Source organism: Giraffa tippelskirchi, chromosome 5, assembly GCF_054371585.1.
Source record: "Giraffa tippelskirchi isolate mGirTip1 chromosome 5, T2T-mGirTip1v1.2.pri, whole genome shotgun sequence".
In the NCBI taxonomy this organism is placed as follows: Eukaryota; Metazoa; Chordata; class Mammalia; order Artiodactyla; family Giraffidae; genus Giraffa; species Giraffa tippelskirchi.
The window spans coordinates 46,121,718-46,145,914 of record NC_137279.1 but is presented as its reverse complement, the minus strand read 5'-3'; the positions used below and the strand labels follow the sequence as shown (position 1 = coordinate 46,145,914).

At 35.5% G+C, this 24,197-nt stretch overlaps 2 protein-coding genes across 14 annotated transcripts in view; one reads left to right on the top strand and one right to left on the bottom strand.

The window, feature by feature from the left end:
- Positions 1-21,649, top strand: part of ADSS2 (adenylosuccinate synthase 2) — a 32,932-nt gene extending 11,283 nt beyond the window's left edge. Inside the window, exons 2-14 of one of the 4 annotated variants that reach the window (XM_081486832.1) lie at positions 1,510-1,720; positions 2,970-3,072; positions 4,071-4,139; positions 6,074-6,124; positions 7,014-7,080; positions 7,365-7,472; positions 8,509-8,590; positions 11,294-11,420; positions 12,591-12,745; positions 13,909-14,033; positions 15,271-15,368; positions 18,955-19,104; positions 20,509-21,649. In XM_081486832.1, the coding sequence (XP_081342958.1) occupies positions 7,432-7,472; positions 8,509-8,590; positions 11,294-11,420; positions 12,591-12,745; positions 13,909-14,033; positions 15,271-15,368; positions 18,955-19,104; positions 20,509-20,561 (831 nt within the window). In that variant the 5' untranslated portion in view covers positions 1,510-1,720; positions 2,970-3,072; positions 4,071-4,139; ... (1 more) ...; positions 7,014-7,080; positions 7,365-7,431 and the 3' untranslated portion in view covers positions 20,562-21,649. The remainder of the gene's footprint in view (positions 1-1,509; positions 1,721-2,969; positions 3,073-4,070; positions 4,140-6,073; positions 6,125-7,013; positions 7,081-7,364; positions 7,473-8,508; positions 8,591-11,293; positions 11,421-12,590; positions 12,746-13,908; positions 14,034-15,270; positions 15,369-18,954; positions 19,105-20,508) is intronic. The other 3 variants (XM_081486830.1, XM_081486831.1, XM_081486828.1) reach the window with 3 other exon arrangements.
- Positions 17,242-24,197, bottom strand: part of SPMIP3 (sperm microtubule inner protein 3) — a 36,891-nt gene continuing 29,935 nt past the window's right edge. For 2 of the 10 annotated variants that reach the window (XM_081486838.1, XM_081486836.1), the window contains 3 exons: positions 20,319-20,365; positions 18,413-18,456; positions 17,242-18,098 (listed from right to left, as the gene is read on the bottom strand). In XM_081486838.1, coding sequence (XP_081342964.1) covers positions 18,419-18,456; positions 20,319-20,365 — 85 coding nt within the window. In that variant the 3' untranslated portion in view covers positions 17,242-18,098; positions 18,413-18,418. Of the gene's footprint in view, positions 18,457-20,318; positions 20,369-24,197 lie in introns of all 10 variants that reach the window. The other 8 variants (XM_081486843.1, XM_081486841.1, XM_081486835.1 and 5 more) reach the window with 6 other exon arrangements.

The following is a 24,197-nucleotide window of genomic DNA, read 5'->3' as shown; positions in this document are numbered from 1 at the left end:
TTTATACCCCAACCTTCGTAGGGCACTAGTGACCAAACATACTAACTAATACACACATTTTCTCCCTTAACTCCTCAATAGGATAATTTAGGGTTATTCTTGGATATATTTAACCATATTTTCCTACTCAATCAAACAATTTAAGTGGGATTTAAACCATATGGTAATCCTTAATAAGGCATTGGTTATTGAACAGTCTTGGTTAATGTTTGAATGAGCAAGCTGTTCACGAAAGTGTGATTTCAAGCCTTTTGCAACTGAACTTTTCCAGCCTGAACCACCACCTGTGTGTAAACTTGGAAGAACTCAAAAGAATTAAACCAATATATCGCCCTGAAGTCATTTATTGCCAATCACAGTGACCTGTCTCAAACAAATATATCAGCCACTATCTTTCCATCATTACGTCCTGTCTTAGTAAGATATTATCTAAGAGAGTAGTAGGCTTTGTTATACACAAGAACAACTGAGTTAAAAATTATTTCTCCAAATGACTGTATTAGTATATCTTTAAAAACAACTGTAAAAAAAAAAACTGTAAAGAGACTTATTTTAAAAGTCGACATCAAAATTACAAAGTAGATAGTTTGTTTTATACTAAGCAAATGATGAATTAAAAAGAAAACTGGTTCTGTTTAAATAGTAACACTTTGTTGATGGTTTCAAAGTCACCAGTACTTTATAACAGTTTAATATGAATTCATTAAATTTAGTGTTTTATAACAATTTAGAGTAAGTAGTTATAATAACAAATTAACATTTTCCTAAGATTTGAAGAAATTTTAATGAGTTTTCATACTCTGAAAATATTTTTCCTGAAACTTGGGGGAAATTTCCTAAATCACAAAAAGTTGTGATAAAAAGGCTAATATTGGTATGAGGGATAGAATGAAAGAAAAGCCATAAAAACCAAGTAAGAATTGTCCTATGGGTTATTTAAGAAAGACTAAGATCAGTATGTTCTTTTTTTTATCCAGTATACTCTTTAGTTTATGTAATACATGTTTTAGAATTCTGTCACAGTTGGTGATAAACTTGCCAAGGGTAAAATAATAATAAAGTATGTATCAGGAAGTATATTGCAACATTGTTAATAAAGACAAAAGGTTAGAAACAACCCAAATGCCTTTCTGTGGGACCAGTTTAATAAATTTATGTGTCCTTATAAAAAAGAATACAGTGCAGCTGTTGAAAGGATGAGGTTTTCTCTTTGCAAGGTTATAGAATGAGCTTCAAGATTTGTTAAGTTAAAAAGCAATTTGCCCAGGTATATATATCTTTGCTACTATTTGCATAGGTGGAATATGCAACTATGTGTTTATATACGCAGCATTACTTAGGGAAGGACACAAAAAGCTGGTGGTAACAGCCACCTTGTAGCAGGGAAGGGAAGAGCAGAGTGTGAGAAAGACTTCACTCTTTACTGTGCATCCTACTGTGCCTTTTGTATCCATATGCAAATGTTGCCTACAAATAAGTAAATAGTACTTATAACAGTACTTATAATAGTAGGACGACAGAGGATGAAATGGCTGGATGGCATCACCGACTCGATGGACATGGGTTTGGATAGACTCCGGGAGTTGGTGATGGACAGGGAGGCCTGGCGTGCTGCGATTCATGGGGTTGCAAAGAGTCGGACACCACTGAACAACTGAACTGAACTGAACTGAAAAAAAAAAATATTCACCTGTTCCTTTGATGGTATCAAGTGAAGGAGGTATTGCTTAAATCCCTGCTTCTGTCTTCCTGTGTCTTATCACCTACCTGTTATCTGGTAGACTACAAGCTACCACTGCTAAGTCTTTTTCTTTTAAACATACATGACATAACACTAGTCTTTAAGCAAGGAATTCTTGGTACAGTGCAAAACACTGTAAATAAGTATTTGCTTTGTTGAAGATTTTTTGTTGCAGGATCTATTTTTCTGGTATTTTTGTGAATTCATGATGATGGTAAAAGTATGTAATTTTGGTAGCCTTGTGATCAAGTTAAACCAGTCATCCTTGGGAGATATAATATTGATTGATATTTTTTTTTGGTCATGTCCTGCAAAGATGTTGTTAAACTTTTTATTTGTTCAGATATATTCCTAGTTTGTTTGTTTTTAAATTATTGTTAGTGTTGTGTAGATGTTTAAACATAATCAAATTGATCTGTGTCTTTTCCTCATGCTTTTTAAACTTAGAAATTAGAAAAATTGTCTGGTCACTTAATACTGTCTCATTTGTACCTGATTTTTGTAATTCAGTTTCACATTTTGCTTCATAGAGTAGAAGTTTCACCATGGATTTGTACTATAATGCTCAGCTTTAGAAGTTCCTTGACCCAGTGTATTACTTTAGCCAGAGACAAGAAGATTCAAGGAATTGGTCACTAACCAAACTCACAAGATTGGTTTTAAAATTTAAAAATTAGTCTTCAGGATAACTACTGTTTGAGGGAATTGCTTGGGAGATATCCTAGTTGATAAGTCCATATAAGAATAATAATTTTAGATCACAAAGTTGCTTGTCACACTTTCAGGACAATGAGAATTATATGAATAGTTCTATCAAGTTAAGATAGATTACTTTTTCAATTTTAAGGATATTTTAAAGATCAGTGTCATGGATAATCAAGTAGATTGCTATATGTTCCACATAGTTCCAGAAACAGAATAACAAACTAATTGTTCCCTGTGCTTTGTTCATTTTTTTCTCTCTTTTTAAGATGGGATAGGTCTTCCAGTCTTCCAGAAACCTGAATTCTCCAATTTCTAGATCCTATTAGGAATAATCACTCAAGTAGGGAAAGGAGAGAGGATAGCCAAACTGTTGTAAGCCTCTAGAGAATAAGTATTCGTGGCAAATACTTGGGTTGCCTCAAGTAACGTCATTTTAGTAGGAGATCATTAATTCACTTTGGAAGGAATTACATTGCTTGTCATATTCATTGTTAGGTTTAGTTTTTCCTATCTTGTATTTCAGGGAGGAAATAATGCTGGCCATACAGTTGTTGTAGATTCTGTGGAGTATGATTTTCACCTTTTACCCAGTGGAATAATTAACCCAAATGTTACTGCATTCATTGGTAAGTATGTAAACTGAACTTAGGGATTTTCTTCCCCCAGTTGATAATAGTGTTTATTTTTCATTAAACTTATTTAATCTCTAATCAAATAATTTATTGATTGCTTATTAATCCTGACAGTGTTACCTCCTGGAATATACCTGACTTTGACTGTTTAACACATCTTTTAGATCTTTTAGCCCTAATACTTTTTGGAATGATTACTTTGCATTTATTTCTTATTGGCATTCTTAACTGTGTAGTGGACACGACTGAGCGGCTTCACTTTCAGTTTTCACTTTTATGCGCTGGAGGAGGAAATGGCAACCCACTCCAGTATTCTTGCCTCGAGAATCCCAGGGTCGGAGGAGCTTGGAGGGCTGCCGTCTATGGGGTCGCACAGAGTCGGACACGACTGACATGACTTAGCAGCAGCAGCAGCAACTGTGTAACAAAGTGTTGGATCATCAAATCAGGTTTCCAAGCACTATGAAACATAGTAAGAAAAGCAAGAAGTCTGTGTTTCATGGATAGATTCCGAATGCTTGTAACATAAGATGCAATCTGACATTTTCTCTTCTAGTCTTTATTTTTAAAAATGCTGATCACAACCTAGTAAATAGATTTTATGGCCACTAATTGGTTTGAGTCCCCAGGTTGAAAGACTGTGATCTGGTTCAGTTTGTCTAAAACTATATAACTGGTTCCTTTCAAAATAACGGTTTCAGTTCTTTCAAAGAAATTTCCAAGTTTATTGAGTGTAGTTTTAAGTGTTTTATATTATGTATATTATGTTCTATTGTGTATTTACATTTTACTGCTATTTAAGACTTGGAGTCATTTCTGTGGTAACTCCCTGACAAATTAGAATGTTCTACTAATCAAAGTGTATCACTCTTCTACTATTCTAGATAAGGGTTATTGTAAATGTCTTTGTTTAAATATCATTATGTGTTACAAATATAGATTTGTTTAAAGTTGGGATTTGTTTATTTATGTGTATGTGTTTTTTTTTTAAGGAAATGGTGTGGTGATTCATCTACCTGGATTGTTTGAGGAAGCAGAAAAAAATGTTCAAAAAGGAAAAGGTATGAAAGAATGAGTCTGCTTTGTCTGGTAACCAGTTATTTGTTTTTTGGGGGGGAGGGGGTAAGGTTTTAAAGGGACTCTCATTCCAGAAAAAACTTCACATTTTTATCTTCTGCTTTAAAATTGAAGGTTATTTATTGTAAGACATAATTTTTATGTCATAATTTTTATTTATTTTAACAAATTTTTATTAAATTTTATTCATTATAATCAGTGTTCTAAACAAAAGGCAAGCATAGCAAGTTCATTGTGTAAGTCCTGATTTTTTACACATCGGTTGTCTGCAAACTTTATCTTTAGGTAGCTAGAATTACTATATGTTGGTGGCACAACTCTAGGAGGTTCTCAGGCTCATTTTGTCACTTGTGCTTGCCAGCATCCTCTTCTGCACAAACCAAAATTAGCTTGAGGCAGTTTCAGGAAGCCACTATAGCCCATTTTGTACACCCTTAGCCTCATTTCCTAGAGGATCTGGAACTCCTTTGGTTACTACAACCCAAGACAAAAGAGGGTTGTTTAGATCCCTCCCTCCAAGTGAGGGAAACGCTTCTATGCAGTGTATCCACTTCCATCTTAAAAAAAAAAAAAGACTTGATTTCCTGCCTTCTCTAATCTTTTCTGGAGTTTTGGAAGTCTGTTTACATTCAATTTGGCTGCCTTTCTAGGGTTTGAGGGGACTGTGACAAATTTTACAAATAAAACATAATTGAGAAAAATCATTAGTGTAGTTTCCCCTTAACTCATGTTTAATGTACTAAGTCCTATTACATTTTTACAGTTTATCTTTCATACATAAAAGCAGCAGTCCATCCATCCTTAAGTGTTCCTGACAACTAAATCTGACTTAAAAGAATCCTGTCTTGCTTCTATCTCTAGTCTTCCCTGAAATTTTTACCTGTTTGTTGTGTCTGCTTTCTTTGATTGGTCATCTTGAGGTTCCCACGCTACTCTCCGCTGTTCTTCCTCCCCCTTTACAGTTTTGCCCTACTCTTTTTCCTTCTGCCCTACCTAACCCAGCTGAATCCACCTTACTGAGTTTCTTTGTAATATTTACTTTATAATATTGCCCAAGCTAACTTTAGAATACACATATGTTTACATGTCAAAAACAACTATGGGGGGACTTAATATCTTCTTTATAAGGAATATTTTTAAAACAAATCTTTGAATATTATCAAAAGTAGTTAATTTTTTACTATTGAAATACTAATTTTGAAAATTAGTATTTGGTGGCTTATCCTTAGAATACATATAACCTGGGCTGGGTGGCTGATCCTTAGAATACATATAACCTAAGGTTCTGTCTTTAAAGAAAAATATTTAAATTCATTTATTTATTCATTCCACAGTCATTTTCTTTGAACATTTATTGGATCCCAGACCCCCTGCTATGAAAACTCATGGCCCCTCCTCTCAGGCGTTCACACTCAAATGGGAAGATACATAGACCTTATAATTTAGGGTGATAAGTGCAGTAATTGGTAGTACTTTAGAAGAATTAGTGAGAACATTTTATTATTTTGTCTAATCACATTTTTTGTAATTGTCTTGAGAAAGGGCACCATTCCCAAAATTAATTCCCTTTTCTCAAAATTCTCCCCATGTTCTGCTCCTCACTCCCCACTGTTGACAAAATGGTATTTTGTACCATTTGTGTTTTTGGATGCTTTAAAGTATTTTATGTGGCTATGGCTGGCTTGAGTTTGGAACAACTTAGAGCAAAACATTTAGAAAGATAGAATTTGTGAATGACTTTGTATAATGACAGATGAGAAAATTCTTGTTAGACATATTTCCTATGCAGAAGAAAAGATACCAAAATGATTACTTCAGTGAAAAACACTTTTAAACATTGTATTTCTAAGGAAATTAATATTTAAAAATTATTATACAAATGTTCAATTAAGCGTGTCTATTCTTCCCTTCCTTCTAGGTCTGGAAGGCTGGGAGAAAAGGCTTATCATATCTGACAGAGCTCATATTGGTAAGGGGGATGTAATACATTTATATATAACTGTCTTTTTATCAGAAACATATGAAAGCGTTTAATAGATGATTTGATCTTTAATTTTATTGAAAACTAAGTAGGATGAATTGTAACAATTGAGTTCAAGTAGATGAAATATTTTTTTTTTCTTCTGTTTCTAATAAAGACTAGGTTAAGATTACCTATTTCTGAAGAATTAGGTAATCAAGTGAATAAGCAGTATTTCAAGAGGCTTTGCTACTTGTATTTGAAAATAAGCCATATTAAAATACAAAGAGCATTTATTTGCACATAAAATTAACCTATTTATATCTTTGTATTTATGACTCATTTATTGTCAACAAGTATTTTGGGACCTAGCTTTTTATTCATTGTGATAATGTTCCTTTTAATTGGAGTATTTAAACTATTTACTTTTAGTATAGTTAATTAGTGGTACAGTTGAATTTATATTTACTCTTTGTTTTCTATTTGTTCTTTGTTTTCTTCTCTCCTGATTTCTCTGGGATTTGACTTTTTTTTTAATATTATCTCCACTATTAGCTGATGAGGAAGAGAAGAGGGAGATGATCAACATAACCCCCAAATTTCTAGAGTCCAACACTTGCAGAGAATATCTTAGTAAAATGAGCTTTATAGAATTGTAGGGTAGGGTATTCCAAAATTACTGTCTTAAGGACTCATTTGTAAAAATAGGGTAGATTGCAATAAATAGGAACGAAGAATCAGGCATTTTTTCATAATAATATACCAGTTAGGATTGTATTTGTCATAAAGAAGCTAGGCTGAAGGGATTTGTAACTTAAGTAATTTAAAACAAAATACATTTTGCTTTCCTACATTGCTTTTGATTCAATAACAACTGATTTTGTTTTTTCTCCCTCAGTATTTGATTTTCATCAAGCAGCTGATGGTATCCAGGAACAACAGAGACAAGAACAAGCAGGAAAAAAGTATATTCTGTTTTTTGTGGGTTTTTGTAGGTGGGTGGGTGTGTGCAGTTTTAAGCATATGTAGTCTTTTTTTGTTTCAATTCTAGGCCAGAAGTTTAAGAAAAATAGCTATTAGACTATCCTGTTTAGATTTCAGAGAAAATCAGTAAGATCATGAAAATAAACATAAAGGAAATAGCATAAACAGAAAACACTCGTAGTAACTTAATTCTTTGTGGTCAGAGGAACATTAAGAACTGGATCTTTCTTTTCTAACTCAGAGCTTGTTTTGATCTATTTTTAAGTTTGGGTACCACAAAAAAGGGCATTGGCCCAGTTTATTCTTCCAAAGCTGCTCGGAGTGGACTCAGGATGTGCGATCTTGTTTCTGACTTTGATGGCTTCTCTGAGAGGTAACTATCTTGTATCTCAAAATGGAAAGAGCAAATGGATTTTTAGAATTTTTAAAACTCATTATGCAAATTGATAAAAATCTGTATTCTAGTTGATTCGTGGTGGTTGGCTTTTTCGTTTCTTTTGAAATACTAGAGTTATTTTTTATTACATTTGAATTGGTCCTTAATTTGAGATTAACTTCATGAAAATAACATGATGTCGATATCATATGAGTACCCCCAGAAAGACAAAGCCAAAATTATATTTAAGGATTTGGAATTTAGAATGCTTTACTGAGAAATAGACATGTTTCTGGGGGGGGGGGATGTGGCAGTGCTATGGTGGGGTCTCTGTATCCTAGGGTCTTGATCCTCAGATTTTCAAGTTCAAAGACACTATTGTGTCCTTTCACCTAGAAATAATTAGGTTATCAGATACTTGTGAACTAACGTGTATCAAGCTCAGGTTGAAAAATAGGAATGCCACCTTGACATTTAATCACTGTAGAAAAATCTCCATGGGAAACCTAATAATCATCAGAAAACTATATGGTGACTCAGTGATGAGTTAGTTGGTTGCATCTAATAACAGCATCAAAGATCACTCACTGTAGCCATTTTCAGTCAGCAGTTTGTCTGTCTGCGTTGTTAGGGCACCTCCAGTGAGAATAGTGGAGACAAGTTGCTCATGTCTGCCGCTGACTCTCCTAAAAGCATCATTTTAGACCATTCCCTTTTATCTTTCACAGAGTATAATATAATTAATTCAGATTTAAGTCTTGTGGTTACAGATTTGAGTCATTCCCTGCTCCTCCTGCCCGTCACACACATCACCTTAATTATATTGTTGATATTCCTATCAGTAAAAAATATTTTGAATGTATCATTTATTCATATGACCGACCTTAATTAGATTCTGTTTCTCAGAGTGTAACTTCATTTTGGGGATTGTTATTAAGACCACTCAACTCCAGAAATCATTTGAATAGAATGAAAGTATTCAGAATATTTTTAAACAGAGCTAAGATCTTGATTTATCTGTTTTTTTCCTCAGGTTCAAAGTTCTGGCTAACCAGTACAAATCTATATACCCTACTTTGGAAATAGACATCGAAGGTGAATTACAAAAACTCAAGGTAATGCTTTCTGACATTTATAATGTCCTTTTTAAAACTTGTTTGCCAAAATAGCATCTAGATCTTTCATTCATTCAGTCTTTGTATTAGGAACTGAAAATACAAGGTTGAAGAACATGTGGTTAATAAGTGCCACACAGATATGTGTAAAGTATTATAGGTAAGAACTGGTAAAGTGAATTTGTATTTTTAAGTCTAAAAGCATACAGGCCTAAAAGGATGTGGCATGTTTGAGTAACTTTACATGATGTAGCTTTAACAAAACATCTAGTGGGGACCAGGAAGCAAGAATAAAATACTTGAAAAGGAGCCTGACAGGCTACAGTGAATGAGATCACAAAAAGTTAGACAAGTAGGAACCAAATCATAAGACTTGTGTCGATCTTATATGCAGTAATAGGAAGGTTAGCTACTCAATAATTTTGAGCAGAAAAAAAGGACTAACTTTGTATTATATAAAAATCACTCATAAGCATTTGGAGGATAGATCAACTAAGGGACAAGTGAGAGATGATAACTTTTAAAGCTAACCAGCACATTTAGGACTGATACCCCAAAGGGTCAGTTTCTTTAGCATTGTACTCTTTAGAGACATAGAAGGTGATTGACCAGATTAGGACCACAGTTGGTGCCTGAGTTAGTCAGTAATCAAGTTCCCTATCCTCTCCACCCTTCCATTCCTTCAAAATCTTTGGAGTTTCAAGCTGCTTCCTTTGTGTCTGACTATTACTCTTTCTTTCCTGTGAGTAAGTATGACATCAGTTCCAGAAGTGAATAGGAATTTACATACCTTATATGTCATTTTAGAATTGTAGCAGACCTTAGGTCTACCTACTCACTGAATTTCTTTTGAAAAAGTGACCTTCAAGGGACATTGTGAATGTTAGGTATTTGGATTTCAGTATATTGATTGTTACTTAGAATAGACTGCCACTTTGTTTTCATTCTGTCATGCAACAAATATTTTAAATTTATTAGTAGCAACTTGAAAATATTTACATGCTAATATACAGGTGTATCTTTTCAATTCTATTTTATACATATTCCATGTGAATGTAAAGTAGATGAATAATAATGACGAGAATAGGTAAGAAGATTCTTAATAGGTGATGAACAGTATTCCCCCCTTATCCTTGGTTTTGCTTTTTGTGGTTTCAGTTTCCTATGGTCAACTGCGAAACAACTCTTAAGTTTTAAATTTGAGACTTTCTGAGTAGTGTGATGAAATCTCTTGCTGTCCTACTCCATCCTGCGCAAGACATCAATCATCCCTTTGTCCAGTGCATCCTGCCCATTAGTCGCTTACTAGCCATTTCACTTGCCAGATTGACTGTCCTGGTATCACAGTGCTTATATTCAAGTGACTCTTTTAACTTACTAATGGCCCCAAGGTACAAGAGCAGTGATGCTGGCAATTTGGATACACCAGAGAGAAACCATACAGTGAAAGTTCTTGACTTACTAAGGAAAGAGAAAAATAGGCTGTGGTTGCTAAGGTCTACAGTAACAATAAGTCTTCTATCCATGAAATTGTAAAGAAGGAAAAAGAAATTTGTGCTAGTTTTGCTGTTGCAAAAGTATAACAGTGTGTTACATAATTTTTATTATAGTAAGTGTTCTATTTAATTATTGGTTATTGTTGTTAATCTCTTGCTGTGCCTCATTTATAAATTAAATATTATCGTAGGTATGTATGGATAGTAGAAAACACAGTGTATGTGGAATTTGGTATTGTCTGTGGTTTCAGGCATCCCCTGGGGGTCTTGGAACATGTTCCCCTAGGATATGTGGGGGGACTGCTGTATGTTGAAGCAGGACTTGAAGGAACATGATGAATGGTACAGTCATTTCAGGCATTAAAAAAAAAATGGACTAAAACAGGAAGAAGCATGAGACTGGGGACTGGAGCCAGAGGGGGTTTTGTGTCCACCAATACGTATAACACACTCAGTGGGCTCATGAGTGGGTCTTGGAATTTCCATACTGCTCTGGCTAAACATTTAAACATGGTTGAAACTAGATTTTATTGCAGTTATACTATAGCCCTTGGGGGAACTCCTGTTTATATTTTTAACTGAATTTCTAGAATTAAGCAGTATTATTAATACTTTAAACATGTTTTGAGAAAGTTTTATCATGTTTATGTGAGTTAGTATTTGATATTACTAGTAATACTGCTAAGGTATTTTACTGTAATGGAATACAGTGGGAAAAGAATATTAGTAATCAATAATTGATACTTGCTTGCTTGGCAGTGTCACTGGTGGCCCTCACAACATTTTGAGAAAGACTTTGATGCACTTATGGTTATATGGACTCTAAGTGCTGCTTTTTTAATACCTATAAAATATAAAAGCACAATATTTAGTTCTTTTTATTTTCCTAAAAGCTGGTATATGAAATATGAGTACTGGGCTGTTCAGAAGATTGTTATCATTATTTGCAGTAAGGTTGATGTAGAACCTTTGGATTTCATTGTATCTCTACTTATCTTCAAATAGTGTCTCTTTTCTGGTTCTGGAGAATCAGCATGAGAGACCAAAGCCAAACCAAATGTTGCAATAGGGTAAGCATTGTCACCAATCCCTTTCTCCTTTCCAGTTGTCAGTTTTCACTGTCAAAGGTTGGGTAATTTTTGCTCAGATAGTTTGCAATGTAAATTTATTAGTATACATCAAACTTGGTTTTTGTCTTTGTATATAGGGTTATATGGAAAAGATTAAACCAATGGTGAGAGATGGAGTTTATTTCCTGTATGAAGCTCTCCATGGACCACCAAAGAAAATCTTGGTAGAAGGTGCAAATGCAGCACTATTAGATATTGATTTTGGTAAGTGAGATACTACTTACGGGGAGCATAACTGAGTCCTAAATTGCTTAAGATATGCATAATTAATGTTAGCATTAAAGGATTTTAGAATAAGGCTTTTTGCTTGTATATTCAGAAATGATGAAAGTTTGTCATCTTACCCTAACCCTTTTTTTAAAAAAAGGAATATTTTGTGTTTTGCAGTTTATTTGAAAAATGAAATCACTCTTTGGGTCAATGGGATTTTTGTTGTTGTTTGGTTTATAGCAATTCCAGACTGTATTTCCTTGGAACTGAAAGATGATTAGATGAATTCTGTGAAAGAACCTATAATTCAACCTTTTGAAAACTATCAAGAGCTAATAATATACATTGTTACTAAGCATGCACATCCTAAGAACTATGGAAGTCTGTTTAATTAATAACTCCCTGGATGTGAGATTCTGAGTTTAAAAATTTGATGCTTATCATCTTCAAACTACTGCCTTTGTTGGCCTTTCAAGCTAAACCTAATCTCTCAGTATAAGACTGATTGTTCAGCTGTTACTAACATTTCATTGACTTTTGACTCCAAGTAAGCCAATTAAAGTGTATTTCTGTACAGTAGATACAGATTTTTGATACCATAATATGCCTATCTAATCTGGAAAGAAAGCAGTGTCTAATTAGCATAGAGGGTAGTTCAAGTATGAAGAGGATCTTGGCGTCAGGGTTGGGGGGGAGGGTAGGAAGTACACCTTTGCTTACTCTTGTCATTTCTGGGGTTTATTCCCTGAAGAGAGATCAAAAGGTCATAGAATGTGGAATACCACAGAATTCTTAGTGTACTCTTGTCACTCCAGGCTGCTGGGGTATCCGTATCAAGGGAGTGAAATAAATTTACTCCTGGTTTAAATTAACAGGAAAGTATAAAATATAAATCTACATAGTAGGGTAACACCCGAGTTTTGGCATTAAATTAGGTGAGTACCTACTGGACAGAACCAAGTAACTGCATGTACTTAAGGAGCGTCTGTAGTATAGCACTGCAGCTATAGCTTAACCACCTATGTTTTTATCTCTACAGACAAAAAGAAGCAGGAAAGGGTGGTTCCATAAGTCTGTCAAATACCTAGAGTATACTCAAATGCAGAATTTTAAAAAATAATGTCTATCATTTGTGTATATTTTACTGTTTGTTTCTGTTTTTAGGAACTTATCCTTTTGTGACCTCTTCGAACTGTACAGTTGGAGGTGTGTGTACTGGCTTGGGTATGCCCCCTCAAAACGTTGGAGAAGTATATGGAGTTGTGAAAGCTTATACAACTAGAGTTGGTATTGGTGCCTTTCCTACAGAACAAGACAATGTAAGCATGTTTCTCAGTAAATCTGATTCAAAAGTTTGAAAATGAAAAATCATGCTTTTTCTTAATGAATTCTTGTCTTTTATGCATTTCACTTAATTTGCAAAATTAATCAGCGCAACTTTAAAGAAAATTACATATACCTTTATTGTTAGTAGCAACAGATTGGCAACAAAAGGGGAGAGATTAGTGGGCACTTAAAGGTAACTGTAATTGCAGGCAAGTGAAGGTGGATTAGGAAGGGGATTAAGATAGAGGAGGGAGAATTTAAAAATAACAGGTATCTTTCACCTAATAAGCACCAAGAGCTTATTAGGAGTCAAGGTTGAGGAGAGTGATCTCCAGACATTTTCTAATCATAGCCCACTCTTTACTTGGTGGTGACCTCAGGCCAGCCACTGTTTGCTATAAACTTAGAAGGTCTTTGTATCCTCACAACAACTCTGGGAGCTGGGTGCTGTTACCATCCCCATTCTACATATGGGGAAACTGAGGCCTGGAGAACTGAAGTAACTGCCCCAGGCCACACAGATAGACAAGGCTGAAATTCAAAGCTGACAAAGCGGTATTTTAGTTGTAATTCCATCAGAATATGTGTGCTAATGGAATGATGGCTTTGTTCAGAAAGGTGTAAATTAAGGAACAGATAGATGATAGATGGGAAAATTAGGTTGTAGGGACTGGCTGTAGCTTAGAACTTTGAGCATTGTTTTCAACCTTAATTTTCTTCGAAAGGACATTGTGGTAGCAACTACTAGATGGGAATTTGCCTTATGGTTTTCAGGAAAATCATCAAACTACAGTTCTTAGAACAAATTAGCCTGACTTATCTATTTTAGTGAATATTTATTAGCAGCTTAGTTTTTAATATGCAATATTTATAATTTTAATCTAAATTTTTAGAAGTTATCTATATAATGTAAAAAAATGTTGGTCTTAAAATAGTGGTTAAAAAATTAAGTCAAAAGTGGATGTATTTCAAATAATGCCTCCTTCACGTAAAATCTATCTCTGAAATTATACCTTCCAACTTAGTTATTTTTTCTGAAAGATGTTTATCTCTAAGAAACTTTATGCCTTGTTATATGATCTATAACGTGTTATATGATCTACAAGATTTAGAGTATTGGTATTCTAATCCTAAAGTTTTATTTTCTGTTCTTTAGGAAATTGGAGAATTATTACAAACAAGGGGTAGAGAGTTTGGTGTAACGACAGGAAGGAAAAGAAGATGTGGCTGGTTGGACCTTGTTTTGCTCAAATATGCTCATATGATTAATGGATTTACTGCGTGAGTATTCTTAGAAACACTTATTTCATAAATGACAATTCATGACCACAGGTTAAATTTTGTGGAGTGCAAACTTGAGGTAGTGCACTAATACAAAAATTTCACTCTTTAGACTCCAAATGAAATTGCAGTTCAGAAGTGGACCAAAATCCAGGGAAGGGGTGCATAAGGAGAGAGACCCTAGTTTTTCTCCCTAGACATCCAAGGTTGGGAGAGAAAATCATGATACTCTTACATGCATATAAGTTTAGAGGGAAGTAAGACAGGCAGGTAGAAAGGTGAGTAGGTAGATAGATGGAGCAACATAGAGTATGTATATCAGAGGGGAGGCAGTGTAACTGATTTAGTGGATAGGCTTGATTGACATCTGACTTCTGGATTCAGATATCAGATCCATACATTATGCTGTGTGACTTTGTGTAAGTTAATCTTTCTGTGCCTTTTTCATCATCTTTAATATCTAAATAATAGTACTATCTACATCAAAGGGGTATTTTGAAATCTAGATGAGAGTATATAGCATGCTGCCTGGCACACTAAAAATGCTCAGTAAAAGTTGCTGTTAATATTGATGCATACATATAATAAATATAAAAATGTATTCATGTTTGTATTATTTAGGTGTAACTTCTGGCAAATATTAGAATAAAGGATAAAAAAATAATCTGTGGACAAGAATCTCAGACCTAGTGTTTTATCTAATTTCTATAGATTTTCCTAGAAAACTGATTTCCAGTCAATTTATTGGGAGATTTTGATGTGTTATGAAGAGATCCTCACTCTCCTTTGACAATTTCTGACCAGAAGGGTAGTGTTAAAGGGGAGTGAAGAAATGAGGATTGATCGCATTTGTGTATGTATCGTACGTGTATCTTGTCATTCACGTGGAATAGTCAGTTTTGCTGTGTCAGCCACAGAATGCATCCTTTACTCCAAGCAGCCCTCTCTGGGTATGTATTAGTTGATCCTGAGAAACCAAGCTAGAGGATGTGGATCTATCAATCAGTGAAAATCTGTTACAGTTATTAGAAAAGTGACTCACGAGTAGATCAGTTAAGTCATTGTTTTTAATAGAGGAAAATATATCCATGTATTGCCCTGTAGTGTTTTATGTGTGGTGTGCTTTAAAATATAATTCTAACCAGTTTTCAGAATTGCTTTGGAACTTTTAGCTTTGTATGAATTCTCCTTTACTCCTTCATCAAGTTGTTAACATCTCCTTTTCTTCCAAAATTAGGTTGGCACTTACCAAATTGGATATATTGGACATGTTTACGGAAATCAAAGTTGGAGTTGCATACAAGTTAGATGGTGAAATTATACCTCATTTTCCAGGTACTTTTTTGTAGGCTATGTATAAAGAGTATTATTAGGTGTATGTATCAGAGCAATTCATAAAACTCTTCTGTATAATTTATGACATACAGCCACAGACTTGAAATGCCCTTTGTGAACAGTGCAAGTATACTCACTAGCATTTGTTTCATAGTTGCTATGGATTTGGGTGCTGTGTCATGAGAAACTTGTGTTCACACTTGAAATAGGAAAGAAGAGACATGGTACCCCTGGGCCCAGTTATGCTGCTCCTGAATCTTATATTCCCTACTTTTAAAGTCACCTCTCTGTAGGCATTCCTTGAGAAATGTGAGATAGGAGAAAAGAGCCCTGCTTGTCAGGGTAAGCAGGCTCTTATTACATTAACCCACTGTGTTCTTCAAGCTACAGGAATGATTTTTTTCTAACTTTGGTGTCTAAAGTAGATGGATGTAAGGAGATTTCCTACTAGAGCCAGTGGGTTTCTTCAGGCATATCTTTAGTTATATGAGTTCTTCAGTTACTCAGGAAGTTCCAAAAATGTTTCCATTTTCCAGAAATAGAAACTGTTAAATTGCTTAGTCATCCTGGAAGACTAAGAATATGTCAAATGAAGGAATATTGACTAGCTTAATGGAACTTGGTAGACTGGTAGGTTTTTGACCAGTCCTTGGGAATTGAGAACCGCGAGTTCTTAGAAGCATGTTTATTATTTATTAGCTGACATCTGGGCCATCTCCAGTTTGGTTTCTTTGGACTATTTTCCTTGATCGTGGATCACTGCGTCTGTGTCTTATGACTTTGGGTTGAATATTGGACATTGTGCATAATATGTTGTAGAGACTTGTATTCTGTTATCTTACTCTGAAGAGTATTGGTTCTTGTTTTAGGGGACAGTTGACTTACTGGCTTGTCATCCTGAACCTGTATAGCTTGGTTTTTTATACTTTGTTCGTATAGTATATGGAGAGTGCAAGGTGTTTCCCATATCTCTCTAACCTAGTGTGAGACAGTCTCCAGACTATCTCTGTGGGTCTTGGCAGAGCTTAGTTTTAGGCTTTGTTGAGGGGTGGATGTGGTGGGGTGGGGGAGCAGGCAGGGTGAGGGAGAGTCTGTAGTAGATTTCAAGTTAAAGTTTGGTTTTTACTTTTAGTGAACAACCTTTCTGTTGTCTCAGCTAGATGCCAGGAGAGTTAACAAGGTATAAAGAGATCTTTCCAATCTGGCAGTGCTGGAGCTCCAATGTACCCTATCCCTTCCCTTTCACCAGCACTGCTTGACCTCTAGAATCTTTGTCCCACTCAGCTATGTGACAGCTGCTATCCTGTAAGCCTCCCATGGGACCATGCTTGTATGGTTGAGCTTTAGCCATGGTCCTTCACACCCATTTCTGGGGGAGGAATACCCTCTCTGTATAGCTCTCTCCTCTCTGACGCTTGCCCTTGATGATTCTAGCTGCTGCTTCAGCTTTCCTGAAATCTGTTGTCTATGTTCTCAGGTCAGTGGGACCACCATTCCCTACTGACTCCAGTGTCCTGATTTTCCTTGATCAAGAAATTGTCCCTGGCAGAGAGTTAAGTAGTTTCAGGAGTTGCTTAAGTTTTCTTCCTCTCAGAGACCACAGTTTGTGCTACCTATTAACCACTGCCTGGAAAGACTTGTCTTGTATTTCATCCAGTTTTACAGTTATTTATGCTAGAAAAGTTCATCTAGAACCATGTACTCCATCATGGCTAAAAGGAGAAGCCCCACTGAGTCTCTTGATTTCTTTTTCTATGGTCTGTCACAAGCAGTGTGACTTAGTGTGGTTCATCACTTTCTCTGAATGTCCACGAACATTCCTAACATGACACATTTTCATTGGATCATAGAAGAGGACTCTTGTATCTATATATTCTCTTATTAAACTTTTTATTCCACCACTTGCAAAATCCTTTCATCCTATACCTTTAGGATCCAGTTCTGTACATACTCATTTTGCTCCTACTGGTAAATATTGGCTCAGCCCTACAGATCCTTCAGAATATATTTTGTCTCCTCCTTTAGCAGGCCCCGTGACTCCTTGGCGAACTTACGTTTGCATGTCAGGAGAGGAGGCCCTGAGAGGCTTCTGCATCATCCTCAAGCCAAGGGAAGCCTCAGCCATTCTGCAGGCCATCAGCGAATCTATAGAAGGATTCAGCTGGATGTCTCAAAAGTCTCAGGGTCCCACTTTTTTCTCAAACAGGATCTGGCCTTATCATAGCAGATGCACTGGATTTGAGAGTTCAGCTTTCTCTGGAGCTCTGCCATCTGTATGATTGAGTCCTAAGCCTGATCCTCAGCTCTTCCTGCTCTCTGCTGTAGGAGATGAGATTCTCTCTAGGTGTTTTCATTAACCTTTCATTGTCTTTGTCCAGTTCATGAATGGTATCCATCTAGAGCCGTTCAAGTCCATGTTTCCCTTGTGCTCATTTCTCAGTACGTCAGCTATTGCCAGTGTTTTACTTCCCACCACAGCACCCCAGTTCACCTCCCGTGGACAGTTGCACTACTAGAACATGCCAAAGACTGTACTCGCTCTACCACTAGCAATCATCCTCATTGCCAGCCAGCTGGCCAGTGATCCAGCTTCAAGATCCCATTCTAGAGCCTTCTTCCTCAGACCACTCCTGGTACCAGTTGTCTTACTTTTGGTTCCCAGGGAAACAGACTGTGATACAGAGATGTATGTGTAGGTAGTTTGTTCGCAAGCTCTCTGAGCAACAATGTCTGTAAGGGAGGGGGAGAGAAGAAGTAGGATTAAGCAGAAGTTGAACTGCCAAGAAGTTCCATGAAAAACCCTCAGTTGGTCCCATGGGGAACTCTGGGACTAGAATAGTCCTCCAGAGTAGTCCCAAGTTAAGATAAATAGACAGGTCCTTCGTATCCCCATTTTGATTAGTCGTTGGTATGGGCTGCTCCGACCACTGAGGAGATTCTGAACTGTGTGTTCTCAGCAGGCAGTACTCCCATAGCTGGGGAATTAGTGTGTGAATCCTGAAGAGGGAAGTCTGGACAGTGTACCATAGCATCCACCATACTACCTCCAGTCAAAGACACTGTTCTTGTTTTAGTACATTTTCGGCTTCTATTAGGGAGTACGGAGAAACTGGTTAGGTGAGATAATGAAGAAGTTTTCCTGCTAAGTCTTTGTATACAGTCACAAAAACAATAGAGGATTTCCCAAGTGAGAACACGTAAGCAAACCTTCTTTCTGTGACATTTCTGCCATTATACAGATCCACAGCCCCCAATCCATAGTATGGAAGTCTAAAAAGCTCTGAAAACTGAAAGTTTTGTAAGTTTGGCACCAAAACTCATTTGACAGCAAAACCTGACTTGAACTGATATTAGAATTAATAACACTACCCACTTAGAGTGAATAATCCTATTGCTGCAAAAATATGTTTGATTATGAAATACTAGATGGTGTACTGTTCTTCCTCCCTAAATTCTGAAAAATTATAAATTTCAAAACATTACCTGGCTCCTGTGTAAGAGATTGTGAACCTATGATGTATTAAAAACTCATTTGACAATAGGCAGTGTACACCATGGGCAAATATATTTATTCTTTAACTTTCAGCAAACCAAGAAGTCTTAAATAAAGTTGAAGTTCAGTATAAGACTCTCCCAGGATGGAACACAGACATATCAAATGCAAGGACTTTTAAGGAACTACCTATTAATGCACAAAACTATGTTCGATTTATTGAAGATGAACTTCAAATTCCAGGTAAATATACTTTATGAACAAATAGTTTTTCTACTTTTGATTTCAACTATCTTTGAAATAGGATAAAAAACAGATTATTTCTCTGTAGAGTGCTTATGATTTGCACAGATGCCCAGGAAAAGATAAAATATCTTCTTCTAATCCTTCACATGCCTCAAGACAATATATTATATTATATATAATATATAATATATATAATTAATATGTTATATATAATATATAATAATATAATATAATAATACATAATATTATATATCTTACCCTTTTTGACCCTGTTTTTAATTCTGTTAGTCTTTTTTTTTCTTTTTGCCCTATGACATTCATTCTTATTCCTCTCTCCCTCTTAATAATAAATCCTTGTGTCTTTACCACCATCAAAACTGGTTTGTGAGTTTTTTTTCCACTTGAGGTTAAGCCACCCTTGAGAGTTGGTGAAGTTTCTTGACTAGATATTAGGAAATACTAGATGCATAAAATAGGAAATCCAGCTTGAAAAAAATGAAAGAATAAAGAATAAAACTTCCTTATTTAAAAAAAAAAAGTAAGCTGGCCAAGGAGTTAGACATAACTAAATTAGGGCTATGAACTAGTTATGTGAAATCTGTCTTTTAAAACATTGCTTTTTTTCCCTTTGGTACTGTTGGAGATTTCAGAGACAAAAGGTAGAGCAGAAAATATCCTCTGTATAAAATCTATTATGCACTTAACCTGATTTTATATTGTTGATTATATTTGTGGTTCATCTCCAAACATGAATCTTGTTTTCCATATTGCTAGCTGTGTCTCCCAGCTTGATATTAAATCTTGTAAGCATGTTTGCTCATTGTACTTAGTCAACGTCTTTTGAAATATAAAAAGCAGTGAGTTTAACAATGACATCTGTAAAATGCCATAAAGGTTTGCCAATGTAGTGCCAATGAGGAGAGATTCCCCTAGACTGGTACAGTAGCCAGATTCTCAGGCTGTGCAGATTAAAACAGTATTCTCTTCCAGATATTTCTACTTTTTGTGAGCTATGGAAGTTACAGTGTCACTTCAGTGTCCTCTTACTGTCATCCATTTATTAAAGATGCCTATCTTTTCTAACTAATTAGGAACTTGATTAAAGGTTCTTTAGGTCTCTGCTGGTTTGGGCCAGTATTTTACTAATCACTAGGAACTAAACGGTTGTAAATATTGTACAATTAAAACAGAAAAATTTTAAGGCATACTACCCTGTCCTGGATGTTGACTGCACATTCTGTTTAGAAAGTGGCATAATCTGCTAATAGAGGAAAAAGATAGCAAAAGACATGGGGGGAAGTTAAATGGTGACACTGAGGAAAGGGGGGGATCTGTTAATCCCAAAGATTGAACATTATACATGGATTAATACTATTCTTATACTCTTTTTCTCCCTCCCAGTTAAATGGATTGGTGTAGGTAAATCCAGAGAATCTATGATTCAGCTCTTTTAAGGATTTCCAGTGATGCAAGAAACACTCCTGGAAAGGCGAGGAAAGGACTTTCTTAAATATTTCATTTATGATCTACAAATTCCAAGAATAAAGACATTGAAGTGAGTTTTAAGCCCTATAGTTGTTTCCAGTCTTTTGAGATGGATGGCTGGTGTGGAGATACACTTTGGCATTTTCCAGTGTCAGCTCCCTTAGCTGGCATAATTGCCGAATCATTTGCTCCTGCTGCTCATGGTGCCACGTTTTCCTTTAATGTTTAGTAACAATATAATCAATGTTGTTTGAAATTTAAAATAGAATTACTTTCAGTGTAGTTTTTCTTCATTATTGTTATTGTGTGTTCATAGGTTTTACCTCTATTGAATGGTAAGAGCAATTAATGCAGTTTTGCACAAATATTTTTACATTCTGATCATTCATTTCTGTCACTGTAACCTTTGTTGTTCGAAAGAAAATGATAAGAGAGGAGTCTTGTAAATTTTTGTAATGCTATAAATTCTGTTTAAATTGTGAACTGTTTATTTTCTGCTGAGACCATTGCAAATTTGAGCTTTGGTGGTGGGAGGGGATTATATTCATGAGTCCTCTGATTTGTACAGAACACAAAACTTATTTCTCTTGTGTAAATTATTTAACATATTGAACATTTAGCTAAATGTTCAAAGAAAAAAAAAGTGTTCCCTAAAATAACAATTGTAATGTTAAAAAACTTAGTCATTAAAAGATCTGTTGTGATATTTGGTGGATATTTTTCTTTAATTTCAGACATTAATTCTGAAATATACAGCTTTCTTACCATTATTTCTAAAGTCATATGGATTGATATTTGAACATCGTGCCTGCCAGTATGCCTACAGAGTCATCTATAAGTGTCCAAACGAAACCAACTTGTTAGTCATAATTTTGATCATGCCTTTATTTCTTCTTTTTTGAAAAAAAAAAAGGTGTTATTTTGACTCTTTGGCTTAATACACTGCGTTGTAGATTATCCTTCAATGAACTATTTTAAATGTTTAAATTAGGTGCCACTTAAATTTATTTTATTATACCATCAATAGCTGATTAAAAAGAACCAACTATTTCTAGTATGTTTTGTGTATTGTGTTTTTGTTTTGATAAGAGAAATGATAGTACTACTACTAGTACGTATAAGACAGAGTTTTACCTTTATAGTCTGTGGGGGTAAAGTGGGGAAAACTCAACAACAGAATCTTTGAAAGGATCTAAGTGTCTTTTATCTTTACTAAGTGTATTTTTATTAATAGTTTTTAGAGTCCATTATCTTGGCTATATAAGCATTACATTATTAAAACGTATTTTTAGTAATGGTCCAGAAACAAATAAAGTGAGCTGTTTGGGGACTTCCCTGGTGGTCCAGCGATTCTGCATTTCTATGGCAGTGAGTGTGGGTTCAATCTCTGGTCAGGGAACTAAGATGCCACATGCTGTGCAGTGCAGCCAAAAAGTTAAAAAAGTGAGCTGTTACTAATTAAATTGGTTGAGAGAATATGTTCTTCCGATACAGTTAAGTCTTTAAAATCATAGGCAACTGTATTAAAATAATCTTTGTAGATCAAGTATATATGCTAGGTATTAGGTATGTGATAAGTAAGTACACAGTCTTCCTAAAGTTTATTGTAGTGGGGAGAGCATGCTAAACTAACATATGCTAGGATGGAAAAGTACTGGAGTGCTGTGCAGGAGAACCTAATCTAAATTTGGAAAAGGTCAGAGAAGCCCTTTAGTAGAAATAGCATTTAAACAGACCAAAAAGATAAGTGGCTGGAGTACAAAGTAGTCAATATGCGAAGACCCAGAGGCTCGAAATAATTTGGAAAGTTTGAGCAACTGAACAAAATAGCAAGGGACTGGTGAGGCAGCTGAGGCTGGCAAGAAAAACCAGAGGAAGGTAAAGCCAAACAACCAAACCATGTTTTATATGAGGACTGTAGGCTAATATGTATATACTTCAGGAGGCATAATGACTGCATGGAGCAACCACTGAAACAAAACTCTGAATTGTAAAACTTAGTAGAAGGGAAATAAATGACAGAACAAGATATTTCAGTGTGGAGAGGACCTGCCTAGTATGTATGTTTATATATATTAATACAGTTAAATGGGGATGCCTTTCCTTCACAAATGAGTATATGAATTTAATGCCATTCCAATCAGAATCACCATGGTGTTCCTTGTAACTGGACAAAGTTATTGAAGCTTAGGTGAAAAAATGAATATGTAAGAATGTCTAAGATATTTTTGAAAAAGGAATGTGTTGAGAGAGGAGGTTTTTACTCACCAGATAATTAAAGCAGTATAAAGCTACTAAAACCAAAGTATGTGATACTGTCATGGGAAAGAACAGATATGTAAGGGAAGTGGACTAGACATTCCAGAAATAGATGCAACATATGTGGGGACATAATGTAAGCACTCCATTTCACTGGGAAAAGAATACATTAGAAAGAATGATAGCAAAACAATCTCAACATAGAATAGAAATTTATAATAGGATAAAAACTAAGTTATAAAGTTGTAAGTAATAAAAGTAATATCAGAAAATATATACTCTTAGAGCCTTCTAAACAAAAACAGGAAACTTTGAAACCCCAAAGAAAAAAATGTACAGATTTGACCAAATTAAAATTTTAAAAACACTATAAACAAAATTTTTAAAAAAACAACTGAGAAAAGTAAAAATTTGGGAAAAGTCAACATATATCCCTAAAACACAAAAAAACTGCAACAAATAGACCACTGACAGCCAGTAGAAAGATAAGCAAAGCTTTCATTTGGGAGGCTGCTTGTCTTAAGTTCTGTGAAAATATTTCTTGGAAAAATACCTCTAATGTTTATCATTTTGTCTCTGGCATGCTTATTAGTTAGATGATGGACCTGATTTATTACTTCACAAGACTAAGGTAATGGAGATGTATGTATATTAATACGTGTGTGTATATATACATATATATGTATATATATGACTCTGTTCTTGGGGGTAGTTTATTAACTGGTAGACTTCACTTTGGGGTGATGAGTAGGGGACCAACTACTGTGCTTGGGGAGTCCCTAGGGAACAGAATGCTTAAGATTCTTTTCTTTGGGAGCGTTTCTTTACAGAACCTCTATCGTTTTGCCTGGGGAGCTGATGGCTAGTTGTCAGTCTTTCTTCTTGTCAGTATCAGTTCAGTTCAGTCGCTCAGTCATGTCCGACTCTTTGCGACCCCATGAATTGCAGCACGCCAGGCCTCTCTGTCCATCACCAACTCTCGGAGTCCACCCAAACCCATGTTCATCGAGTCGGTGATGCCATCCAACCATCTCATCCTCTGCCGTCCCCTTCTCCTCCTGCCCCCAATCCTACCCAGCATTAGGGTCTTTTCCAATGAGTCAACTCTTCGCATGAGGTAGCCAAAGTATTGGAGTTTCAGCTTCAACATCAGTCCTTCCAATGAACACTCAGGATTGATCTCTTTTAGGATAGGGATGTTAAGTTTTCTGTATGGAGACTTGCAGTTAATCCTCACTGTAGCCCTCTGCCTTACGGGGTTCTGCATCCAAATCACCTTCAGGGTCTGTGATGCCAGGAATCTTCCTCCTTGGCTACATCTTTAGGTTCTTCTCTTTTTTTTTTTC